This window comes from Erythrolamprus reginae, chromosome 6, assembly GCF_031021105.1.
Source record: "Erythrolamprus reginae isolate rEryReg1 chromosome 6, rEryReg1.hap1, whole genome shotgun sequence".
Taxonomy (NCBI): domain Eukaryota; kingdom Metazoa; phylum Chordata; class Lepidosauria; order Squamata; family Dipsadidae; genus Erythrolamprus; species Erythrolamprus reginae.
Genome location: NC_091955.1, coordinates 75307686 through 75333092, shown reverse-complemented (window position 1 = coordinate 75333092; position 25407 = coordinate 75307686). Strand labels below are relative to the sequence as shown.

The window sequence follows — 25407 nt, the reverse complement described above, 5'->3', positions numbered from 1 at the left end:
ACCCTCGCAATCAAATGTTTGTGACTAGAATGCTTGACACCTGGCTCATATTTATGACTAATAGTAGTAATCTTGTGGTCACCAGTTGTGATTTGTGATATTTTTTTGCTGATTTCCCACATAAAATACCCATTGGGGAATCTGGATTTGACCTCAATATTCACTTCACCACTGGATAATTCACTTAACAATCTCTATAAAAATTGTCATGAAATAGAATTCTGCTCAATTTACACCTTATAGAAACCTTGGTGATAATTGTTGTCATAAGTTGAGGACTATTAGGTTGCTTCTGACAACCAAAGGGCCTTTTTAATACTGCTAGTCTGACTACACTTAATTGCTCCCTGATTATTGATTTGATTTGATTTGATTTGTATGCCGCCCCTTTCTGTAGACTCGGGGCGGCAAACAACAGTAATAAAAACAGCATATAACAATCCAATATTAAAACAGTTAAAACCCCTTATTATAAAACCAAACATTCAGACAGACATACCATGCATAAAATTGTAAAGGCCTAGGGGGAAAGAGTATCTCAGTTCCCCCATGCCTGGTGGCAGAGGTGGGTTTTAAGAAGCTTACGAAAGGCAAGGAGGGTGGGGGCAATTCTAATCTCTGGGGGGAGTTGGTTCCAGAGGGCCGGGGCTGCCACAGAGAAGGCTCTTCCCCTGGGTCCCGCCAAGCGACATTGTTTAGTTGACGGGACCCGGAGAAGACCCACTTTGTGGGACCTAACTGGTCGCTGGGATTCGTGCAGCAGAAGGCTGTCCCTGAGATTATAGCCTTTTCTGTACATGTAACCCTAATATGTATGGAATTATATATATACAGTAGTCCCTCGCTATACCGCGCTTCACCTACTGCGGATTCACTTCATTGCGGGTTTCTGAGGAAGTCGATCGGCAGATTTAAACAGCCCGCCGAACTCGATCGGCAGGTTTTTCAAAAAAAATATATATCTAAAATTGTAAATACTGTATTTAAATACTGTGTCTAAAATAAATACTGTGTGGGAAGAGTTTATAAACACTTAAAACAATGAAAACTTACCAAACAATTACAATATAAATACTTAAATAAGTACTATCAGTCGATAAATTCCCCATCGCGGATTTCACCTATCGCGGCCGGGTCTGGAACGTAACACCAGCGATAGGTGAGGGACTACTGTATGGGATTATGACTGCTTTATAATTAATGGGTTTCTTTTAATACGGTTATAGTTTTAGTTTATACTCAGCTTCTTTTTATTGTTCTGTATCTATTTGTATTTCTATTTATATTATTGTCAGCTGCCCTGAGTCCTTGGGGATCGGGCGGCATAGAAGTTAAATAAGCAAACAAACAAACAATGCTTTTCAATTGTCTTTTCAGGAGTTAGCAGTTCCTGCTGCCCATGATGGGGGAGCTCTTTTGGCTTTCGTCTCTGGTGCTCTCTACATTTTTCTTCAGACGATTATCTCTTACAAATCACGTCCACAATGGAGCACCCCGTGTATATGTCACACAAGATTATTCCTCTCCGTAATGACTTGGGTAGCTGTCATTCCCAGTATCCTTTTTATATGATATGAATAGGTCAAAGTTCTTAAAAATACAAGCACCGCAATTTTAAGTCACTGGTATTATCTCTATACAGTGTTCCCTCGATTTCCGCGGGGGATGCGTTCCGAGACCGCCCGCGAAAGTCGAATTTCCGCGAAGTAGAGATGCGGAAGTAAATGCACCATTTTTGGCTATGGACAGTATCACAAGCCATCCCTTAATACTTTAAACCCCTAAATTACCATTTCCCATTCCCTTAACAACCATTTACTCACCATTATTACTGGTACTCACCATTGAATAAGACACTTAGTAATCCTGATATTTATAAACATAATTATTTATTAACAATAATTATTTTTTTGTTATTTATTTGCAAAAATTATTAGTTTGGCGATGACATATGACATCATTGAGTGGGAAAAACCGTGGTATAGGAAAAAAAACAACGTTTTTTTTAATTAATATTTTTTGAAAAACCGTGGTATAGGTTATTCGCAAAGTTTGAACCCGCGAAAATCGAGGGAACACTGTATTCAGTTTTACAGTATTTCCCGAAAGGGACAAAATTATACAGTTCATAATAAGCAAGTCTGAGATATAGGCTAAGCTTATAAAACAATGAGACATTGGGAGGGGGTGGGTTCTTACTGGTTCTGACCGCTTCTATAGAACCATTAGTAGCTTGGTGGCCTGGGTCACTGGAATCGCAGCGACCCAGGTCTGCCACACTCTCAGTCAGTTTTCTTAGCAGCACCCAGGGGGGGGCATCTTGTTTTTTGCTTCTGTGAATGCGTAGAAGTGGTTTTTTAGTACTGCAGGGCACACAAAACCTGCACAGTGTGTTCTTGAGCAAACCGGCAGTAGAAGAATCCAGAACCTATCCCTAGACGCACTAGACATACTGTTAAGAAGATATCCAGAAACAGTAGTACCTCTAGATATGTGCTGCTCTACATGCGAGTATTTCAAGATACGAGCCACTAGGGGAGAGACATTTCTGTTCTAGTCCCGAGCTCAAATTCGGGATACGAGCCGAGCGTCCACTAGGTGGCGCAAGAATCCTTGCTTTTGGTTATCTGGGAGGGGAAAAACAAGTTCTAAAGTTATTTGTTCCAGATACGAGTTGCCTCGACATACAAGCTCCCTTCTGGAACGAATTATGCTCGTATCTAGGGGTACTACTGTATATAGCATGTAGGGCTGTGAAAATATTTATGGACCCCTCGCATCTTGGGCATAAGTTATTTCAACTCCCATCCTCAAAACGACACTATAAAGCACTGCACACCAAGAGAACTAGGCACAAGAACAGTTTTTTCCTGGATGCCATCACTCTGCTAAGCAAATAATTCCCTCAACACTCTCAAACTATTCACTAAGGTTGCATTACTATTACTACTAGTTTTTCTCATCATTCCTATCACCCATCTCCTCCCATTTATGACTGTATGACTGTAACTTGTTGCTTGTATCCTTACAATTTCTATTAATATTGATTGTTTCCTGATTGCTTATTTGACCCCTATGACAATTATTAAGTGTTGTAACTCAGGATTCTTGACAAATGTATATTTTATTTTATATACTCTGAGAGCATATGCACCAAAGACAAATTCCTTGTTGTCCAATCACACTTGGCCAATGAAGAATTCTATTCTATTCTATCCCATATTCTATTCTATTCTATTCTCTATTCCAGTGTTTTTCAACCAGTGTGCCGGGGCACACTAGTGTGCCGCGAGACATGGTCAGGTGTGCAGCGAAGCTCAGAGAGAGAGAAAGCAAGAGAGAAAGCAAGCAAGGGAGAGAGAGAAAGAAAGCAAGAGAGAGAGAAAACAAGAGAAAGAAAGAGAGAGAGAAAGAGAGAGAGAGAGAGAAAGAGAGAGAAAGAAAGCAAGAGAGAGAGAGAAAGAGGGAGGGAGGGAAGGAGAGAGAGAGAAAGACATAGAGGTAGGGAGGGAGGGAGAGAGAGAGAGCAAAAAAGAGGAGGGAAGGAAGAGAAAGAAAGAGGGAGGGATGGAGAGGGAGAGAGAGAAAGAGGAAGGAAGGGAGAGAAAGAGGGAGGGAGAAAGAAATAGAGTGAAGGGGAGGAAGAGAGAGAGAGAGAATTTTTTTGTCCAAACATTTTTAGCCCCCCCCCCCCCGCTCAATGTGCCCCAGGGTTTCGTAAATGTAAAAAATGTGCCGCGGCTCAAAAAAGGTTGAAAATCACTGCTCTATTCTATATTCTATATTCCATTCCATTCCAGGTATGTTGAATCATTTTCAAAATATACAGACAATCCTTGAGTTACAACTGTCTTGGAGCCTCTCCATTATGGTCACATATTGCAGTGGTATTAAATGAACCATATCCCATACATCTCCAGTGCAATTATTAAATGAATGTGTGTGTGATTAAATAGAGCATTTTGGGTGCCTCGGGGGTGAGGAAGACCCTTGGAGGCCTAGTACAGGCTAAGGTCTGCCTGCCTGGGCCTCCAAGTCTTTGCCCACCCCAGAGGCACCATGTCCTCTGCTTCCTGTCCCTGGGAGTTCCCCAGGCCTCAGTCTTCTCCCAAGCTGGCCTTTCAGCCAGGCAAGGAAGCTTAAAGCTGGCACACAGCCTGTAAGCCAAGGTGTGCTTCCCATCCAGCTACCCAATGGACATGCTCCTCACCCAGTTCCAGGGTTTTGCAAAAAGCCAGCCCAAAAGATAAAGGTGAACTTTATGTTAGAAATTAAAATACTCATTCTCGATACTGAAATTAGGAATGTTTACCCAAACCTAGAGATTTCAGAATCTAAGCAAACTTTACATTCATTGCTTCTTCATATTGAGTGGTCTAGCTAACATGCTCATGCGCAATGGTTATTATATACAAATCAGAAGTTTATAACTCTATTATTATCAGACATCAGTTCTGCCTCCATGTACATGTGCCATTATTACTATTTCGATTCCCCATTTGATTAATGACATATCCCTTTCATTATTTCATATGTTATGTACTGTATATTGGTAAAAGGAAACTAATTGTATGTGTTTTGGATTTTTTAAATCACTTGTTTCCTCTTAACTCCATTTTTTCAGTGATTGCATGTGCTTCATTAATATCTATTACAAAGATAGATTGGAATCCAGGTGACAAGGTAAACACATACTAGGTAAAAATTAATATTTCTACCCATTCAGTGCAGTTTATGTTATAAGGGTTTTTTTAACTAAAATACTTAAGGATACATAATCAGAGCTGCAGTTTTTGCATGTTGCTAATACTATATACTAGGTTGTGACATATGTTTTAAATGTTAGTTTGCCTAGACAGATATATGTAGGCTTTTAAACTCAAAGCTTTTTGATTCTTAACTCAGTGATCTTTCACTTTCTGTAAATAAAGGTCACCTGAGATATATTTGGTCAGAGTCTTAGATTTGCTAATAAATTACTCCTATCTCATGAATTTTATTATGAGAAAATTAAGAGTTGTAGCTAGAGATTAAACGATACAGAGAAGTTTGGAGCACTAAAATTATTTTAGGAAGCAAGGCCTCATTTAGAAATATTATGGAAAATAAGAAATCAGTAGGGGTATTAAATGATGAGCCTGTGCTTAGCTTCAATCAATACATAAATTAAAAATAAATTTGTAGATGAATAAAACTATTGAGTCTTAACTCTTGTTCAGCATTTTTTCTTGGCTGAAAATTTGTTGTTATCCATTCTCCTCTTCCAAATTTGCTTTTTTAAAAAAGCCCACATAAAAATCTAGACATTTCAATCTATGTTAAGAGATAGATGATGCATTGTCCCTTTTTGTACACATTTTAAATATTGTAGGGGTTACTTTATTACAAAACCAAGACCTATATTGTTAAATTTTAAAAAGTGCAGTTTTCAATGTGCTAGTGAATTCTGATTCACATATAGATTTGAGAACTGTGAAATTAATTTTCATGTGAAAGTTCAAAAAAACCCAAAAACAAATATCTCCCATGTAAAGACTTGCACTTGGAGAATTGAGGTGTGTGTAAATTCTGCTTTCAGAATAATCCATGGCTATTTGCCTTTCACCCCAAGGCCAGGAATGGAAGGTTATCAGTCTAATATTCAGAACAAAAGGATACTTTGCCCGAACTACTTGCAAATCTGAGCTCTGACCAGGTATGCCTCATGCAACCTATATTGACAGAAATTATCTCTATTTTTAAAAAGAATTACAGTATTGCCTTTTTTGCTCTGAAGATTTATCCATACACGCACATACATGCATTCTTGAAATAATATAATCTAGTCTGGCAGATGATTTAGGATTATTCTTCCTAGAATTTTCTCTCAGATTGATGAAAAGTGAAATATTCTTTTACAGCTGTATAATATCTCAGCAACTAACAGTATTATTGTTAATATTAATGTTTTTAAAATTTATTTTTCATAGTAATTGTGATGGTCATATTTATCTTTTAGTTGCCCAGAGTCAGTGTTACTTATAAACTTTATAGAGCCAGTTTGGTGCAGTGGTGTTCTGTCGGGCTCTCTGGTAGAATCCTCCCAAAAATTCACAGGTACAAACTTCAGACACACACACACATCTGAAAATTCAAAACAATGTTCTTTATAATGAAAATTCACTTAAACCAAGCCCTCTTTTGCTATAGCAAAGAGCACTCGTCTCCAAACAAACTGGTAATGTGTACAAGTCCCTTATCAGTTCTGTGATACTTAGCTTGCAGCTGTGGGGCTATTCACAGTCCTTCTTCTTTCACAAAGTGAAACACACTTTGCCCTGGTTTAGTTTCAAAGCGGGGGAAAATCAGCACACAAAAGGTCAAAGTCAGTAAAGCAGTCACGAAACACAACGATCAGATAATCCTCCACAATGGCCAAACCCACAGGCTGCTCTTTATAGCAGCCTCACTAATTACCACAGCCCCACCCAACCACAGGTGGCCTCATTTTCTTTGATAACAATCTCTCAGTTGTTGTTGCCTATGCATCGCTCTCCGCATGCGTGGCTGTATCATTAACTCTTGTTCTGAATCCAAGGAGGAGCTAGATAATTGATCTCCTTCTGAGCTGTCTGCCACACTCTCCTCCTCCCTGTCACTCATGTCTTCTTGGTCAGAGGAGCCTTCATCAGCAGATTCCACCGGGGGCAAAACAGGCCTGCAGCATGTGGATGTCTCCCCCACATCCACAGTCCTTGGGGCAGGAGCTGGGCCAGAGCTAACCACAACAAGTGGTTAAAGGCCTAGGCCAGGGAGGGGAGACACTGAGTTCTAATCCCACCTTAGGCACAAAGCCAACTTTGTGACCCTGGGCCAGTTGCACGCTCTCAGCCCTAGAAAGCCATCAGTGACAAACCACATTCTAAACCTTGCCAACAAGAAAACTGCAGGGACGTGTCCAGGCAATCTCCAGGAATCAACAAATACCTTAAAGGCACAAAAATAAAATAATAATAATAATAAATCTATGTAATAAATGAGTGAAATCATGTGTCAGTTCAGAATGAAATGCATGCATAAGCATCGGAATACAGGACAAATACATTACTTTCTCATTATAGTTGGGCAATGTGTGTGTACGTTTGTGAACATTTCTATTTCTTGTGAGAAACAGACCCATTCTCGAATACAGCTCATCTGTTTGGAACCCATATCGCATCTCAGACATTAACACCCTTGAAAATGTCCAAAGATACTTCACCAGAAGAGCCCTTCACTCCTCCACTCGAAACAGAATACCCTACAAGACTAGACTTTCAATCTTGGGCTAGAAAGCCTAGAGCTAAGACGCCTTAAACAAGATCTAAGTATTGCCCACAAGATCCTATGCTGCAACGTCCTGCCTGTCAATTACTTCAGCTTCAACCACAACAACACAAGAGCACACAACAGATTTAAACGTAATATTAACCGCTCCAAACTTGACTGTAAAAAATATGACTTCAGTAACCGAGTTGTCAAAGCGTGGAACTCATTACCGGACTCCATAGTATCATCCCCAAACCCCCAACACTTTACCCTTAGATTATCTATGGTTGACCTATCCAGATTCCTAAGAGGTCAGTAAGGGGCGAGTACAAGTGCACTAGAGTGCTTTCCGTCCCTGTCCTATTGCTCTCCTATATCTCCTATACCTTTCTTCTATTCCTATATCTCTTCTTCTATTCTTTCATTGATATGTTCTATTACTATATCTTCTTTTCTATTTTTTCATAGATATATTTAATTATGAGTATCTCCTCTATAACCTTCATCATGTATTTTACTATGTGTGTGTGTGTGTGTATGTGTATATATATATATACACACATACATACATACATACATACATATATATATATACCCACTAAAACTCTCATTGTGTATTGGACAAAATAAATAAATAAAATAAAATAAAATAAACACTTTTATTCCTGGGACACAAAATCTAATCAATATTCTCGTTTTAACAACACTTGTTGTTTACAATACATTCTTAAAAATCCATGCCATGGCAAAATCTTCCTTTCCTTCTATTATAGTGTACAAAATAAACCTTGTATCAGCTTATTAATCCCCATAAAACTTTTAACTGGAGCCCTTTATTGGGGCCCTCTGTCTATTTGACCAATCCATTGCTATTTGTTTCATCCTAGCAGATGATCCAAAGAAGATGCTTACCTAGCTTCTAAGAAAATACCACAATTTTTCAAGCTTGGTTTTCCCCCATCTTAAAACTTTTGTCATTGGAAATATTGTCATGAAGTCAAGAACTTACATTTCAGGGTTTTAAAAAAACAAAACTGAAATAATTCAAATAATTAATAACTCAAAATGTCTGAGAGCAAAGATTCTCAAGAAAATAGCACTAGCAATAGTACTTATATACTGCGCCGTAGTGCTTTACAGCACTGTCCGAGAGGTTTACAGAGTCAGAATATTGTCCCCTGACAATTGGGATCCTCATTTTACCAACCTCGGAATAACCTGGTGTCATTCAGAATTGAACTCCAGACTGCAGGCAGAATTAGCCTGCAATACTGCATTCTACCACTGTGCCATCAGGGTGTCAATATTTGTCATATTCATTATTAATTAATTAATTAATTAATTAATTGGATTCCTCCGAGGACTCGGGGCAGCTCACAACATATAAAATATACAATACGCAATATCTTAATACAATCAACTAATTAAAAATCTAGAAAAACCCCCAGAAACCATAAAAAACAATCATTACATTCACTCCACATTCTCTCAATGCATTCATTGGGCAGGGACAACGATCTAATGGCCCCAGGCCTGGTGGCATAAGTGAGTCTTCAAACTCTTACGGAAGGCAAGGAGGGTGTATGAGTGCTTGTAAAAGCGTAGTAATGAAAAATTATCCAGATATAGAGTGTTTTATATATTGATATTAGGTTTTCAACAGAGAATAGATTAGATTAGATTTATTGGATTTATATGCCGCCCCTCTCTGCAGACTCGGGGCGGCTCACAAAAATGGTAAAAACAGTACATAGTGTCACATCCAATACCCACCAATCCAATTACAATTTTAAGTTAAGAAATTCATAAAAACAACCCCAATATATATAAAAAACCAAGCACACAATCAATCAAACACCAAAACAACATGGGCAAGGGGGAGATGTTTCAGTTCCCCCATGCCTGACGACAGAGGTGGGTTTTAAGGAGTTTACAAAAGGCAAGGAGGGTGGGGGCAATCCTAATCTCAAGGAGGAGCTGGTTCCAGAGGGTCGGAGCCACCACAGAGAAGGCTCTTCCCCTGGGTCCCGCCAGACGACATTGTTTAATCGACGGGACCCGGAGAAGGCCGACTCTGGGGGACCTAACCGGTCGCTGGGATTCGTGCGGCAGAAGGCGGTCCCGAAGATATTCTGGTCCAGTGCCATGAAGGGCTTTATAGGTCATAACCAACACTTTGAATTGTGACCGGAAACTGATCGGCAACCAATGCAGACTGCGGAGTGTTGGAGTAATATGGGCATACTTAGAGATAAGCCACATAGAAAATGTATAAGTGCTAAGTGTACTGAAATTCAATAAATCAATTAGATTGTCTTCATTTGATTACAGCAGTAGTTGGTGTAACAGGAGCTTCTGTCAGTAAAATAGAGAAAAAGGCAGGCTTCAAAGTTTTCTCCTCTTCCCAAATCTCTTTAAGAACAAATCTCTTCCAGAACAACAGGAAGAATGCAGGAAAAGGGCAATTACTGACAATTACATCCTTCCCCACTGATGAGGCTTTTACCGAATCAAAGAACCCCCTGCCTGTGAAGGGGCTCTAATTGGATACAATTCTAAATCAATAAATACTTTGCTACCAGGTTGTCCATCCGGTATATAGTTATTTTCTATCTCTATACAGTGGTACCTCAAGATACGAACCCCTCGTCTTACGAACAACTCGTGATACGAACCCGGGGTTCAGAAAAATTTTGCCTCTTCTTACGAACTTTTTTCGAGTTACGAACCGGCGTTCGGAGACTGCTGGGAAGCCGTGCGGCTGTTTTAAAAGGTGACAGCCGGGTGGCGGGGCTTCCCAGAAGCCTCCCGAACGCCGGTTCGTAACTTGAACAAAGTTCGTAAGAAGAGGCAAAATTTTTCTGAACCCCGGGTTCGGTTCGGGAGGTTGCTGGGAAGCCCCCCAGCCCGGCTGTCACCTTTTAAAACAGCCGTGCCGCTTCCCAGCTGTCTCCCGAAGCCGAACGCGGAAGTTCGGCTTTAGCGTTCGGCTTCAGGAGACAGCTGCGAAGCGGCGCAGCTGTTTTAAAAGGTCGCAGCCGGCCTGGGAGGCTTGCCAGCACCCCCCGAACCCCGAACCCAGGTTCGGGGGGGTGCTGGGAAGCCCCCCAGGCCGGCTGTCACCTTTTAAAACAGCCGCGCGGCTTCCCAGCAGTCGCCGAAAGCCGTTTTTTTGCGGGGGATTTTTTGGTTGCACGGATTAATTGACTTTACATTGTTTCCTATGGGAAACAATGTTTCGTCTTACGAACCTTTCGTCTTACGAACCTCCTCCTTGCACCAATTAAGTTCGTATCATGAGGTATTACTGTACTTGACTCACCTTCTGTTTGCCATTGCAAACAATGTGATGGCTCCATTTAATGAGTTTCTATGTATATATTCTTTCCATTAGGATTATGTCTACCACTTTGTAAGTGCAATCTGCGAATGGACAGTAGCCTTCAGCTTTGTGTTCTTCTTCTTAACGTTTATCAGTGACTTTCAGGTAAGCATGCACAACTATCGGGGGCAAAATTCACTGAAGTAATTTGTGTAGTAAGAGATTTGCAACCAAGTAAGCCTAGTTGTAAACCCCTCACAGCCCACAGGTTGCAGACAAGTACATTTCTCAGTACTTGTCTGAGTTGAAGTCCAGTGACTAGTGTACTAGCCACTCAATTGCAAAGAATATATGGACTTACTTGGACACAAGTTAAAGATTTTGAAAGTTGGGATAATGCTTCAGAAATTTTCCAAGCTTATTTGGCCAGGAATTATTGCAGAATAGAAAGAAGTGGGGAAAGAAGCAGGGACTTGAGTTCACCTAATCCATTTAGCTTAATTTGGTTCAAGCAATAAAGCCTGAAAAATAAAATGAAGCTAAAGGTAACCAACTAACAAGCTGTGGTGAATGCAGCTGTCAGATCTTGAAGTGACCTAGTTAAGTCCTATTTCATGCCACATGTTTTAGAAGAAATGCTTCTGAAAAGTTATGACCTATACCATAGTTCCCTCTAAGCTGAGCAGTGAGCAATTGCTCACTTAAAAATCATCATCAACTCAGAGTTTTTCAAACCTGCCCAGAAGCCGAGAGGGAAAGAGTGCCGCCCAGTCCCGAAGGGACTGCCGCTCAGACACTATACTTTTCCGCCCACACCAGAAAAAAATTAGAGGGGACATTGGTTGCTGTGCCTTGAGGTCATTGGAACCCTTTTGTGACCGTCTCACAAGCAAAGACAATGGGGGAGGGGGGCGGAGAAGCCAGATTCACTTAACGACCGGGTTTCTAACCAATCCACGCTCAGGCATGAAAATGTGCCGCTCAGACATAATACTTTTCCGCCCACACCGAAAAAAAATTAGAGGAAACATTGACCTATACAGTATTTAGATCCCATTACTAGTTAATTAATACAGAAACGTATAGTATTGGGACTGTGGTATATTACATATAGTCTTCATTTACAGACTGCCTCATTCAGCAACCATTCAAAGTTACTGTAGTCCTGTCCCTCAGTCACATGATCATCATGATCAGTACGCATTGTCTTGTGCCTGACACATTGTTTTATTTCCTCTCCCTCTTGCAGAGCAGAGTTTTGAAAGAAAGGAATTATAAGAGAGTAAACAGGCACACAATGGGGCAGTTTGTGTAGCATGCACATAGCTGCATCACTGGCACCACTTTCAATATGCATTCCCCATTGTATGCCTGCTTGCTTATTTAACAACAACAACAGAGTTGGAAGGGATCTTGGGGATCTTCTAGTCTAACCCCCTGCTTAGGCAGGTAACCCTACACTGCTTCAGACAGACGTTACCCAACATCATCTTAAAATTTGTGATATCTTCTTTTCCAATAAATGTAAATACAAACATTAATTCCCTTCTCGTTAAGTATCTCTGCTGTGTGAGGGGGATAGTGGTTTTGATGCAAATTAGAGCCATTTTATCTAATGTTTAAGGCATGAGGCTATAAACTAGGAGTGTGAGTTCTAGTCCCACTTTAGACATGAAAAGCCAACTGGCGGACTTTGAACCAGTTACTTTCTCTTAGCCCAGTCCACTTCACAGGGTGATTGTTTTGGGGAAAATAGAAGGAGGAAGGAGTATTATGTATGCTGTCTGCCTAGAGCTATACATAAAATGATGAAAGCGGGATATAAATAAATTAAAAGTCAAGATACGAAATTGATTATTTTTGGGGTGTCAACACCACCTAGATCAGAGGTCTCCAAGCTTGGCCACTTGTTGACTTCAACTTCCAGAATTCCTCAGCCAACTTTGCTGGAAGTTGAGGTCCACAAGTCCTAAAGTGACCAAGGTTGGAGACCCCTGCTTTAAAGAGCCATTTAGTCCTCTAACCAAGAGATCCCCAAACTTGGCAACTTTAAGACTTGTGGGCTTCATAGAATTCTCCAGCATAGCTGCCTGGAGAATTCTTGGAAGTTCAAGTCCACAAGTCTTAAAGCTGCCAAATTTGAAGACCTCTGATCTAGGTGAGCATTCACCCGAAGTGGAGAAAATTAAAGCACAATCATATGATTTCTTGCTTAGTGATGGAGATGCTGATCCCTAAATTGTGGTACCTATATGAAAACTACCTGCATTTAGCCCTTTGCATTGGAACACACAGCTAAGGTTACGACATTTAAAATATTAGCACATTTGTTTGTAATAGTTCATTTCAGATTTTAGTTGCAGCTGTTTGAGGCAGTACGTGCATCTTCCCTTATTCCAAACTTGGCATCTTCTGTTTAAATTTAAATGTCTGCGTTGTAATGATTTGCTGATTTTTGCTTTTTCTTGAAATCTTTTCTTCTAGGGAGCCACCATACAGATATCAACAGAAATTCATGGGAACCTATGACCACTTTTTGTTACAGTTAGCTGGATTTGGGAGATGGGTTTATGCACTGTTGGCCAAGATTGACCTGGCAGGAACCTGCTGCATCACTGCTACAAATTGTATAATCATTGTCAAGAAAAAAAAGTATTTTTAATTTTAGGCTATTAATTTTCTGTGTAACCAATCTACTAATAATATTTTGTATAATAAATACATTTTCAGTTTTTATTAAAATAAAGGACCTCTGAAATATGTAATCACTAAGAAATAAAAGTTTTATCTACTGTAATATCTCTTTCCTTTTTATTCATTTGGTAAATAGAGATAAAGAATAAAGAAACTGAAGCTGCAATTCCAGCTTCCAATTACTGTACTTGGAAGATTCCAACTGAATTCAGTGGCCCTTTTTTTTAGGTTCCCAAACTTGTTTTTATAATAAGTTTTTATTTTATAGCATATAAAAATTCCCATATCAATTGAACGGTGTGTTGTCTGGGTATAAGCCATTTTAGGAAATAATAAAGTGTTTACAACAATATTCATTGCCATAATATGAATCATACTAATATTAAGTAGAGTAATAATCATACTATTTGTTTAACCAAATTAACATATCTTCCTTATATCATTAATCCTTTCATATATTTTCCTGTTTCTAGCTTTTATTAGTTAGCCCTTGATAAAATGTCCCAAGTCAAAAAATATTCAATTTCTTTCTTTTCTTTAATTGTAAGTGTTAGCTTGTCCATTTTGGCACATTCTAATATTTTTCTAATCACATCTTCACTTGTTGGGATTTCTTCACTTTTCCACTGTTGTGCAAATACTATTCTCATTGCCATTACAGTGTTCCCTCGATTTTCGCGGGGGATGCATTCCGAGACCACCCATGAAGTAGAGATGCGGAAGTAAATACACCATTTTTGGCTATGAATAGTATCACAAGCCATCCCTTAACACTTTAAACCCCTAAATTACCATTTCCCATTCCCTTAATAAGCAACTCACCATTATTACTGGTACTCACCATTGAATAAGACACTTAGTGATCCTGATATTTATAAACATAATTATTTATTAACAATAATTATTTTTTTGTTACTTATTTACAAAAATTATTAGTTTGGCGATGACGTATGACGTCATCGGACGGGGGAAAACCGTGGTATAGAAAAAAACCCGTGAAGTATTTCTGAATTAATATTTTTTGAAAAACCATGGTATAGGCTATTCGTAAAGTTCGGACCTGCGAAAATCCATGGTATAGGCTATTTGTGAAGTTCGGACCTGTTAAAAAATGCTATTGCTAACATGTTGTAAGCCACCCTGAGTCTTAGGAGAAGGGTGGCATAAAAATTGAATAAATAAATTTACGTTTCGGCTGGCCAGAAAGGACGTCTTCGTGACGTCAAAGCTTCGCCCATGGAATTCCCTATTGGGATTCCCCACCTCTATTTGAGCCTCCCGACTGGCCGACAGCTCCGCGGCGCTTCTGGCAAGGTGACAGCCGGGCGGTGGGGCTTCTTGGCGGCCTCCTGAATCCAAATGCCGAACCCGAACTTTTACTGAACTTCCGGGTTCGGCATTCGGGAGAGCGCCGAGAAGCCCCCTGGCTGTTTCAAAAGGCGACACCGCTTCTCGGCAGCCTTACAAACCCGAACACCGAACCCAAACTTTTGCCAAACTTCCGGGTTCGGCGTTTGGGCGGTGGGTTCGTAAGGCGAAAAAAGTTCATAAGAAGAGACAAAAAATTTCCGAACCCTGGGTTCGTATCTCGAAAAGTTTGTATGACGAGGGGTTCGTATCACGAGGTACTACTGTACTGTATACTACCTTTGGAAATAGCTATGTATTTTGTTTTTTCCATACCATAAGGTATGCCAACCTGATTCAAGATCATATCCATCCAATGTCAATAATCTTTTGTTCCTCAAACCAATCCATTATTTCACTCAAGTAAGTATTGAAGCCTGATAATACAGTTCCCAACCTTTTCTATACCCCATAGCCCTAGAACGCTTCTGATATATTCTCGCATCCTTTACAAAAATAAACAATTGTATGCATATAAATTAGGCATATATACTATAATTTTGAAGCTTCTAAACCCAAGTGTCGTCTTGCACTCCCAATTAGAAACCCTTGTTTAGGTCAGTGATGGTGAACCTTTTTAGTACAGAGCCCAAACCGGAATGCCTGTGTGTGCGCCAGAGCACCAGAAACCCGAAGACCAGCTGGCTGGTGCGCATGCCCAAGATAACCTCTGGCATGCATGCCATAAGTTTGCCATCGTGGATTTAGGTGAACGTGCTTCAAAACCCATCTCAAAATGTCATGAAGTTACAGTCTCCTCACATCTTCCGAGGCCCAGTCTGAGGCAGATTGCTTCGTATATTAGATATCAAAAATGGCTACAGCACAGATCAAAAATAGAGGCACAGCACCCTGAAATCAGTAGGGTTTAAGCAGGTTTCAACAGAAAAACAGATTGAATCTATAAATATTTATTTATGTATAATGCCCACCGAGTTTAGCAGAAATTATGCTCAGGTAAGAGCAAAAAGACAGTTTTCAGAGTTTCTCCACAAGGTAGATAGATTTTGTTTATCATTAGTGTTACTCACTTTTATTTCTTACGGATTTTTATACAGAAAATCTATTCTAGATAAGTGATTTAGAGCAATATTTTTACTATGCAGAAATCACATTTTATTTTGATGAAAAAAATGGCTGCAAAAAAAGTTATATGTTGCTGCCAGACATAAAGCTGAGAGGATAATAGCATACTGTAGATTGTCGAAATTGTATATTATATCACTGTAGAAACACAGTGATACAATTACTGTACAGTTAATAGGCGAAGAAAAACTATTGTATTTAGAATTTTGTGCTATTTAAGGTCATTATAGAGACCTTTGCTTAGAGACCAAAAAAATGTAAATAGCATTGTTGAAAATCCATAGCCCAAGGTGTAACTACCATATGGTTTTACATCGCTGATGATAGGAGACACCATTTGATCATGCAATACAATTAATTAAAATAAAATATGTGGAAATTGAGGATTTATGAAACCAAAAGCTTTGTTTAAAAGGCATTGTGCCAGTAAAACACACAAAGACACACACACATATACATAAATTCCCTTCTCACTTCTGTTGTGGTTAGCTCTGGCCCAGCTCCTGCCCCAAGGAATGTGCAGGTGGATGTGGGGGAAACATCCACATGCCGCAGGCCTGCTTTGCTCCCAATGGAATCTGCTGACGAAGCCTTCTCTGACCAAGGAAGCGTGAGTGACAGGGAAGAGGGGAGTTTGGCAGACAACCCAGGAGGAGATCAATCATCTGTATCATCCTTGGATTCTGAACAAGAATTAATGACACATCCATGCATGTGTAGAGTGATGCATAGGAGACAACAATTGAAGGATTATTACAAGAGAAAATGAGGCCACCTGTGGTTGGGTGGGGCTGCTGTAATTAGTGCTACAGATAAAAGTGCAACCTGGTGTTTTAGCCTCATGGCAGTTTATCTGATTCATTGTTTCGTCAAGATCGTGGTTTTTGTGCTTTTCAAGATTGTGTGTGGACTCTCTGGACTTTTAGAATTGGACTCAATTTCCCAGTTATTGGGTGAGCAATTGGATTGCATTTAACCTGTGCTTTGTGTGTACCAGAAAATCCCTTTGACATTTAAAAAGGGAGCTGTTTCTGTTTTTCTGTTTATAAAAACTTTTGGGTTTTCCTTTTATCGTGTAATGTGTGTCTTCCTGGACTAATTACCCTGTAATTACGGGCGGTTGTAAAACGCCGGCAGAACACACTTCTATCTACCACCTATATCATCTCTTACTGTCTGTCTGTCTATCACTATCCATCCATGTAGAGATTCCAGGTGCTAAATTTTTAATATTCTCCCTACTGCACAGTAGATGGCACTAATGGACTGCAGTCATAATGCTTAGTAACAAATGTTTGAATAAGAAAGATTTATCGGGAATGTCCGGGGGAAAAAAATACATGTTCAGGCAGTTTGAATTTTTATCACAAAGCCACCCACAAGACATTTCCCTGGATGACTTGGGAAAAGCAACTGCTAACTTGAATCTACACAAATTAATATTGCTTTCAAATGGAACTTTGGTCCGATTTCTCTAAATCTCTGTTGAAAAAACAAAGCCAATTTTCACCTGCCTTTACCTACAGCCACATAGAAAGTGCAACTACAGCTACATTAAACATCTGTACAGAAAATATACTATGATGAAGATGTGCTTTAAAATGTCAGGCTGTGGATCAAATGAAGTATAATCTAGATCCGGCCACAAGAGATATGCATGGTTTTTGTTCTGCCGGCGTGTCTCAACCGCCCGTAATTACAGGGTAATTAGTCCAGGAAGACACACACCACATGATAAAAGGAAAACCCAAAAGTTTTTATAAACAGAAAAACAGAAACAGCTCCCTTTTTAAATGTCAAAGGGATTTTCTGGTACACACAAGGCACAGGTGAAATGCAGTCCAATTGCTCACCCAATAACTGGGAAATTGAATCCAATTCTAAAGTACAGAGAGTCCACACACACAATCCTGAACAGCAAAAACCACAATCTTGACGAAACAATGAATCAGATAAACTGCCATGAGGCTAAAACACCAGGCTGCACTTTTATCTGTAGCACTAATTACAGCAGCCCCACCCAACCACAGGTGGCCTCATTTTCTCTTGTAATAATCCTTCAGTTGTTGTCTCCTATGCATCACTCTAAGCATGCGTGGATATGTCATTAATTCTTGTTCAGAATCCAGGGATGATACAGATGATTGATCTCCTCCTGGGCTGTCTGCCAAACTCCCCTCTTCCCTGTCACTCACACTTCCTTGGTCAGAGGAGACTTCATCGGCAGATTCCATCGGGAGCAAAACAGGCCTGCGGCATGTGGATGTTTTCCCCACATCCACCTGTACATTCCTTGGGGCAGGAGCTGGGCCAGAACTAACCGCAACACTACAGTATATACCAAGGGTAGGCAAAGTTGGCTCTTCTATGACATGTGGACTTCAATTCCCAGAATTCCTGAGCTAGCATGATTGGCTCAGGAATTCTGGGAGTTGAAGTCCACATGTCATAGAAGAGCCAACTTTGCCTACCCTTGGTATATACCAATTATTTGGGTTCCAAGCTTTCACTTTAATGTTTATTTTCCAAATGAAAAGATTTATCTTTCTCTTTGATGGCTTTTACTATTCATTCATTCATTCTTCATAGTCTTTAGTAAACATCTTTATCTAAACTAGTGTTTTTCAAACTTGGCAAATTTCCCCTGAATTCTGGGTGATAAAATCCACACATCTTAAAAAGCTGGCAAATTTGAAAAAATACCAATCTAAATCTTTCTTAAAAGCCATTGGCACCTTATTTAATGGGCTCCAATGACTAAACCACTTATCAATGCTTTCATTTAAAAAAAAATAAACTCAACCATGACCCCTCCCTACACAAGCCAGCTACCTTCTCTCAGGACACCATTATTCCTTCAACAATAAATAATTGTTCAATCAGAATGTAGGAGAAAAATTACTGAGGTTTAGGAATGAGATTTGTGTATGTATATCATTTGACCGGAATGACTAAATTTAATGACCAAGTTTTCATCTGATTTTTCTCCTAATGTGAGATCTACAAAGGTAGTGTGTTTGTTTTGATGTGTCCAAATGGATTCTCCTTCTTTTTGTAATGCTTCTATTTTTTAAAGCAAACTTATTTTATGAAAAAAACTGACATGACAAAACACAATTCAAACAAAACTGTATTTCTTTGTCGTATCCTTGTGAAATAAGGATTTTTTTTTCAGTTTTAACAATTGGTTTTTATTAAAATTCCATATCTGCTACAACAGAATGTATTTCATTCTAAAGTTTTGTTTTCCTGCACATGAAATTCATCAGCATTATCTGGGCAAAACCACTCTGATGTAGAGATGACCATGCTAGGTTAAGATTGCCCCACACCTTGATTTCAAGGGCAATCATGGGATCAAAGGAGGTTGTTGAAAGCCACTACAGTGGTACCTCTACCTAAGAAGGCCTGGGTGTTGAAGATTGTGTAGCCTTCTGCCGCACGAATCCCAGCGACCGATTAGGTCCCACAGAGTTGGCCTTCTCCGGGTCCCGTCGACTAAACAATGTCGTTTGGCGGGCCCCAGGGGAAGAGCCTTCTCTGTGGCAGCCCCAACCATCTGGAACCAGCTCCCCCCTGAGATTAGAACTGCCTTTCGTAAACTCCTTAAAACCCACCTCTGTCGTCAGTCATGGGGAAACTGATATAACTTCCCCAGGCCTATATTGTTTATGTATGGTATGGTGTGTGCATGTTTTTTAAATTATGGGTTTTTAGTTTTAATTATTAGATTTGTATTCTACATTGTTTTTTCTATTACTGTTGTGAGCCGCCCCGAGTCTACGGAGAGGGGCAGCATACAAATTTAATAAATAAAATAAATAAATAAATAAATAAATTGTTTTGCCTCTTCTCAAGAACCATTTTCCACTTGCAAACCCGAGCCTCCGAACCTGTAACCGGAAAAGGTGGGGAGAAGCCTCTGTGGGGCCTCTCTAGGAATCTCCATTATTTTCTTTTACATTGATTCCTATGGGAAAAATGGCTTCTTTTTACAAACTTTTCTACTTAAGAACCTGGTCACAGAACGAATTAAGTCTGTAAGTAGAGGTACCACTGTACTTTGCTTTGAAACCCTTTTAGTACTGTCAGATTATCAAAGGACGGATAAGCGAGACTCTACTATATATTTATTAGATTTGTATGCTGCCCACTCTCGAAAGACTCAGGATATAGCGAGAATAAAAACAATGTACAACAATTATTAAAATATAAAACCCTTAAATATGATCACAGCAATCAAACCGTCAAACACCACCAGTCAAATCATGTCTAGGCCGGAATTAAAAGATATCAGTTCTCACGGCCTCCAGGCGTACTGCAGGTTTTCAAGACCTTTTGGAAATCCAGAAGGGTGGGGGCCGTAGGGACCTTGGGGGGGGGAGTTCAGTGACGGGCTGCTGGTTACGCGGACTGGTGCGCATCTCCAGTTGAAAAAATGGGAACTGCATGCACAGCTGGGCGTCCCCAATGTGTGCACGCATGCTCCCTGCAAGATTTCACATAAGAGTACACATACGATTTCAGTGATTTTCACTGATCTTTGCTTCAGCGCATGCGCAGAAGCAAAAGTATCAGTGAATATTGCTGAAATCTCGCTCACTCGCCTATCCTCACATGAGATTTTTCTTGCTGTGCATGTGCAGAAGCTGAATCTTATGCTGATGGGGCGCCCATGCCCCCTGGATGTACACATGCCTGCAGAGGACGCACCTGTAGCACTGAAGACACACAGCCCTTCACTGGGGTAGTTGATTCCAAAGAGCTGGGGCCGCCCCAGAGAAGGCCCTCCCCCGCAGGCTCGCCAACCGACACTGCTTAGTCGACGGGATCCAGAGAAGGCCAACCGTGTGGTCTCTGATCGGTCACTGGGAGGTACACGGCAGGAGACGATCCCGTAATATAAAATGCACTCTTTTCCTCTCATAGAATTTTCCCTGTAGGTCTTATTTATTTATTTATTATTTATTACTTAGATTTGTATGCCGCCCCTCTCCGAAGACTCGGGGTGGCTCACAACATGTAAAAACAAATCATAAGCAATCAGACAAATTTAAAATATTTAAATATTTAAAAACCCCATATGCTAACAGATACACACACAGACATACCATGCATAAATTAAACGTGCCCAGGGGGAGATGTTCAGTTCCCCCATGCCTGACGACAAAGGTGGGTTTTAAGGAGTTTACGGAAGGCAGGAAGAGTAGGGGCAGTTCTAATCTCCGGGGGGAGTTGGTTCCAGAGGGCCGGTGCCGCCACAGAGAAGGCTCTTCCCCTGGGGCCCGCCAACCGACATTGTTTAGTTGACGGGACCCGGAGAAGGCCCACTCTGTGGGACCTAATCGGTCGCTGGGATTCGTGCGGCAGGAGGCGGTCTCTTACTCCTGCTATACAATATTTTTTAAAAGAGAGAGGAGGGGGAAGAGAGGGAAGGAGGGAGGGAAGTGTGGGACTACTGGAGCATTTGCATGTGATGTTTACTTGGGCCTTCGGATCCCAAACCACAAGCTTTCGTGAATGAAGTCAAGCGCATTCACCACCTGGCCCCTGAAATTCTCACATGGATTTTTCATCTGAATGTCTGTTGCTTTGATCAGAAGCCTAATCGGACGGGGCCAAAGTAATACACCCCCCCTCCACCCATCCAGCTGCGAAGCAAAACACATTGAAAGTTTCAACTTGGCCCTGGTTGGGAAACTCTGGCTATTTTCTTCTGTTTCTCAAATCCCGAAAAAGAAATTAGTCAAAGGACAAGCTGTAATCATTTGGAGTGGTCTCATGTGGGCTTTTTCTGTTCTGGAAGATGGCTTATTATTGCTCTCCCCACCCACTCCTCTGCCCCGAAGGCACGAAAGAAATGGACTGGCTGCTTTCAAGGCCTAAAAGTATTTAAACATCAGGCTTCGGAATGAATCCACCGATCCAAAGAGAGATAAGATTTCGCTTGCGTTTTTTGAAGTTAACCTGAGATTGTTTTTTTTTAAAAAAAAAAATTAAACAAATACAGTTCTTGAAATAGCGTTATTTTAAAGAAGGCAGATGGGAGAGAACTTCCCAGAGCAAGTAACATCACAAAACCAAGGCCGTTCCCCAACAAGGAAGGGTTAATTCTCTTGAGGATATGGAAGCTTTTCTTTAATATTTCCATGCTTTGCTACTGGGGCACAGTGTTGGCAAATCACCTCTTTTTTCCTCTGCACTTTCGTCATTCTGTGTTACATAATTATTTGGTTCGCAGAGCTTCTCCTAGCAAAGCAAACACATATTGCACTTCTAAGATGAGTGTGGGGGGGTTTTTTGGACCATCTTGCTACAAAGCAAATTTTACTTGGTGGCCAACATTTATCCAGCTCCGTTTCTTTTTAATCTTGGGTTGCCTGACAGGTTTTATGTCATGCAGGTGTTTTTTTTAAAAAAAGAAATCAAAATACCCTCAAACATTTGAAGGGACCTTAGAGATCTTCTAGTCCACCCCCTGCTTAGATCAAAAACCCAATACCACTTCAGACAAATGGAGGCTTCTCCCCGCCTTTTCCGGCTGTTTCCTCCCAGGAGATTCCTAGAGGAGCCACGGAGGCTTCCCCACGCCTTTTCTGGCCCTATTTCCTCCCAGGAGATTCCTAGAGAGGCCCCACAGACACTTCTCCCTGCCTTCTCCAGTTACAGTTTCGAAGGCTTGGGTTTGTAACTGGAAAATGGTTCTTGAGAAGAGGCAAAAAAATCTTGAACACCCGATTCTTATCTAGGAAAGTTTGTAAGTAGAGTGTTCTTACATAGAGGTACCACTGTGTTCTTTCGGGCTCTCTGGTAGACTTCTCCACAAAATTCACAGGTACAAATTTCAGACACACACACGTTTGAAAATTCAAAACAATGTTCTTTATAATGGAAATTCACTTAAACTAACCCCTCTTTTCGTATAGCAAAGAGCAATCGTCTCCAAACAAACTGGTAATTTGTACAAGTCCCTTATCAGTTCTGTGATACTTAGCTTGCAGCTGTGAGGCAATTCACAATTCTTCTTCTTTCACAAAGTGAAACACACTTTGCTCTGGTTTAGTTTCAAAGCGGGGAAAAATCAGCACACAAAAGGTCAAAGTCAGTAAAGCAGTCACGAAACACAACGATCAGATAATCCTCCACAATGGCCAAACCCACAGGCTGCTATTTATAGCAGCCTCACTAATTACCACAGCCCCACCCAACCACAGGTGGTCTCATTTTCTTTGATAATAATCTCTCAGTTGTTGTTGCCTATGCATCGCTCTCCGCATGCGTGGCTGTATCATTAACTCTTGTTCTGAATCCAAGGAGGAGCTAGATAATTGATCTCCTTCTGAGCTGTCTCCCACACTCTCCTCCTCCCTGTCACTCATGTCTTCTTGGTCAGAGGAGCCTTCATCATCAGATTCCACCGGGGGGGGGGGGCAAAACAGGCCTGCAGCATGTGGATGTCTCCCCCACATCCACAGTCCTTGGGGCAGGAGCTGGGCCAGAGCTAAGCACAAAACACTGTATGTTGGAGAACTGGAGTGAAAATAATCTGGAGTGGGATAAGATGTTTTCCCGCAACAGTTGTCTAACATGAATGCGATATCACCTAAATTTCAGCAAGAGATTGTTTTCTACCTGCAATTACCTTTTTGGGTAATTAGAAAATTAGCCAATGGCTGAATCCATGGTCCTCTAAGGTTGATTCATTTTCACTTGTTATATCAGTGCAGAAGGCGTATATGAAAAAGGCTTTTTCAGGGACAAAGTTTGAATTTAGGGTATTCACACTCAGAAAGGATTCAATTTACCACAATTTTACAAAAAAGGGACACTTTTTCACCACATCAAAGAATAACACATCACACCATTACAAAGACAATCACTCTTCATTAATTTATTCATCTATGTATGTACCACTAAATAAGTATCTACGGTAATCAAGTATCATGTGGATAAATTAATTGGCCAGTCACTTGGATTTAGTGTTCAGGCATCAAAATTAAATGTGAAATTTTCAACCATAGCTCTGCTATGTGCTTCCAGGTTACTACATCAGATTTATTATTTTTGTTGCAACCAAATTTTATTGATAAAGAAATCCATAGCATTTCTCAACTGTAAGTGTTGTACTGTTGCTGTTTATCATATTTATCACATTCTATAAAGCAATTACTGAAAAAAATGGATATCATTCACCATTACTTTTAAATTTAAATTTGAGGAAAAAAATCATACTATAGTTTTGATGTTACTGTAAGTGTTCAAATGTTTTGCATTTCCCTTAGAAAATGCCATATGTTAAAATGACAAAGAATCTCTGGCTTTATTACTTTATTTTATTTATTAATTGAATTTGTATGCCTCCCCTCCCCAAGGACTTTATATGAGTGTTAAATTTATCAGTTTAAACTGGCGATGAACAGTTAAAGTTCCCATAAATTTTATGAGAGTATAAAATATTCTTTATAAATTGGGCCAATTGCTGCACACATATTCTAGTCTAGGTCAAGTAATCAATGATATTTTAGGGAAAATATGCTTAACATCTTTTATTTTAAAATCTTCATATAAATCCATCCAATCTCATTCCAACAAATGGGGAAAATTTTTTCAGTAGTTCCTCATGCTATTTTTTTAAAAAAAATCCCATTTGATCTTTTATTGGACAAGTCCAAAGTTCCATGAAAGATTCTAATAGTCAGTGCCAATCTGAGCTAAGCAGTTTAAGCTACGCAACGACTTCCCAATATATTTGTAACTAATGAACTTATTTAGCTGAAAGGGAAAAAAACAGAAGGGGAAAAGTCCACTTTAAATTTATCTTGGCCTTTTGTGGCTTGAATGAAAGATATAGCTAATCTGGTAATCGGTTTGCTTTTTAAATCATTCCAATCCATTAGGTAAGAACAGTGCAATGCAATTGTTATAAAGTACGAAAAACAATGATGTAAATTAATGCACTAAAAATAGTTGAAGTCACTAGCATGCAGAGCTGTGATTTCTACTTAAATAGCTGGCAGAAAGGTTATTTCTTCCTTTATTATGTTATAATTCGCAAGTGGATAATTCTGTTCACACTGTCCTTCATGCTTTGTTCTTGAATTTTGGGGAAACGTTTCATCCTGCTCAGGCAATCTTTATATGAATTATATTATAGTTATACAAATGACATATACAGCAGTAGTGTGTTTTTAAGCAATCCCAGAGAACTTTGGCTATTTGGTACAGATATACAGTAATCCCTCATTTTTTGCGGTGGATGCATTCTAAGATCACCCGTGAAAAACAAATTTCCATGAAGTAGAGGAAAGATATTTTTTAATGTATTTAACGAGTATTTGAACTTTTAAAACCCACCCTTTGTATTAAACAGTCATTCCATAATGTTTCTTAGCTGGAACTACATGTGATATCCTACCAGTTTCTTTAATAGAGTACAGTAGTACTGTAGAAGAATTTTATGAATTTTTAATGGATTTAAAATTTTCAATGGATTAATGGATTTAAGCCTCTTTAAAAACCCATGAAGTAGCGAATCCGCAAAAGATGAACCATGAAGTAGCGAGGGATTACTGTAAACTGCATAGGAAAATAATTACAGCTTTATTTTTTAC

General features: G+C 39.9%; 1 protein-coding gene across 5 annotated transcripts in view; it reads left to right on the top strand.

Annotated features, from left to right (window-relative positions):
- DRAM1 (DNA damage regulated autophagy modulator 1) overlaps positions 1-13406 on the top strand; it is a 31639-nt gene extending 18233 nt beyond the window's left edge. Inside the window, exons 4-8 of one of the 5 annotated variants that reach the window (XR_011559512.1) lie at positions 1378-1555; positions 4625-4683; positions 5579-5695; positions 10682-10774; positions 13094-13406. Coding sequence is in view for 2 of the 5 variants with exons in the window: in XM_070756286.1 (XP_070612387.1) it covers positions 1378-1555; positions 4625-4683; positions 10682-10774; positions 13094-13138 (375 nt within the window). In the remaining 3 variants the exon portion in view is untranslated. Of the gene's footprint in view, positions 1-1377; positions 1556-4624; positions 4699-5578; positions 5696-10681; positions 10775-13093 lie in introns of those variants that run through there. The other 4 variants (XR_011559514.1, XR_011559513.1, XM_070756286.1 and 1 more) reach the window with 4 other exon arrangements.
- The last annotated feature ends 12001 nt before the right edge of the window (positions 13407-25407 follow it).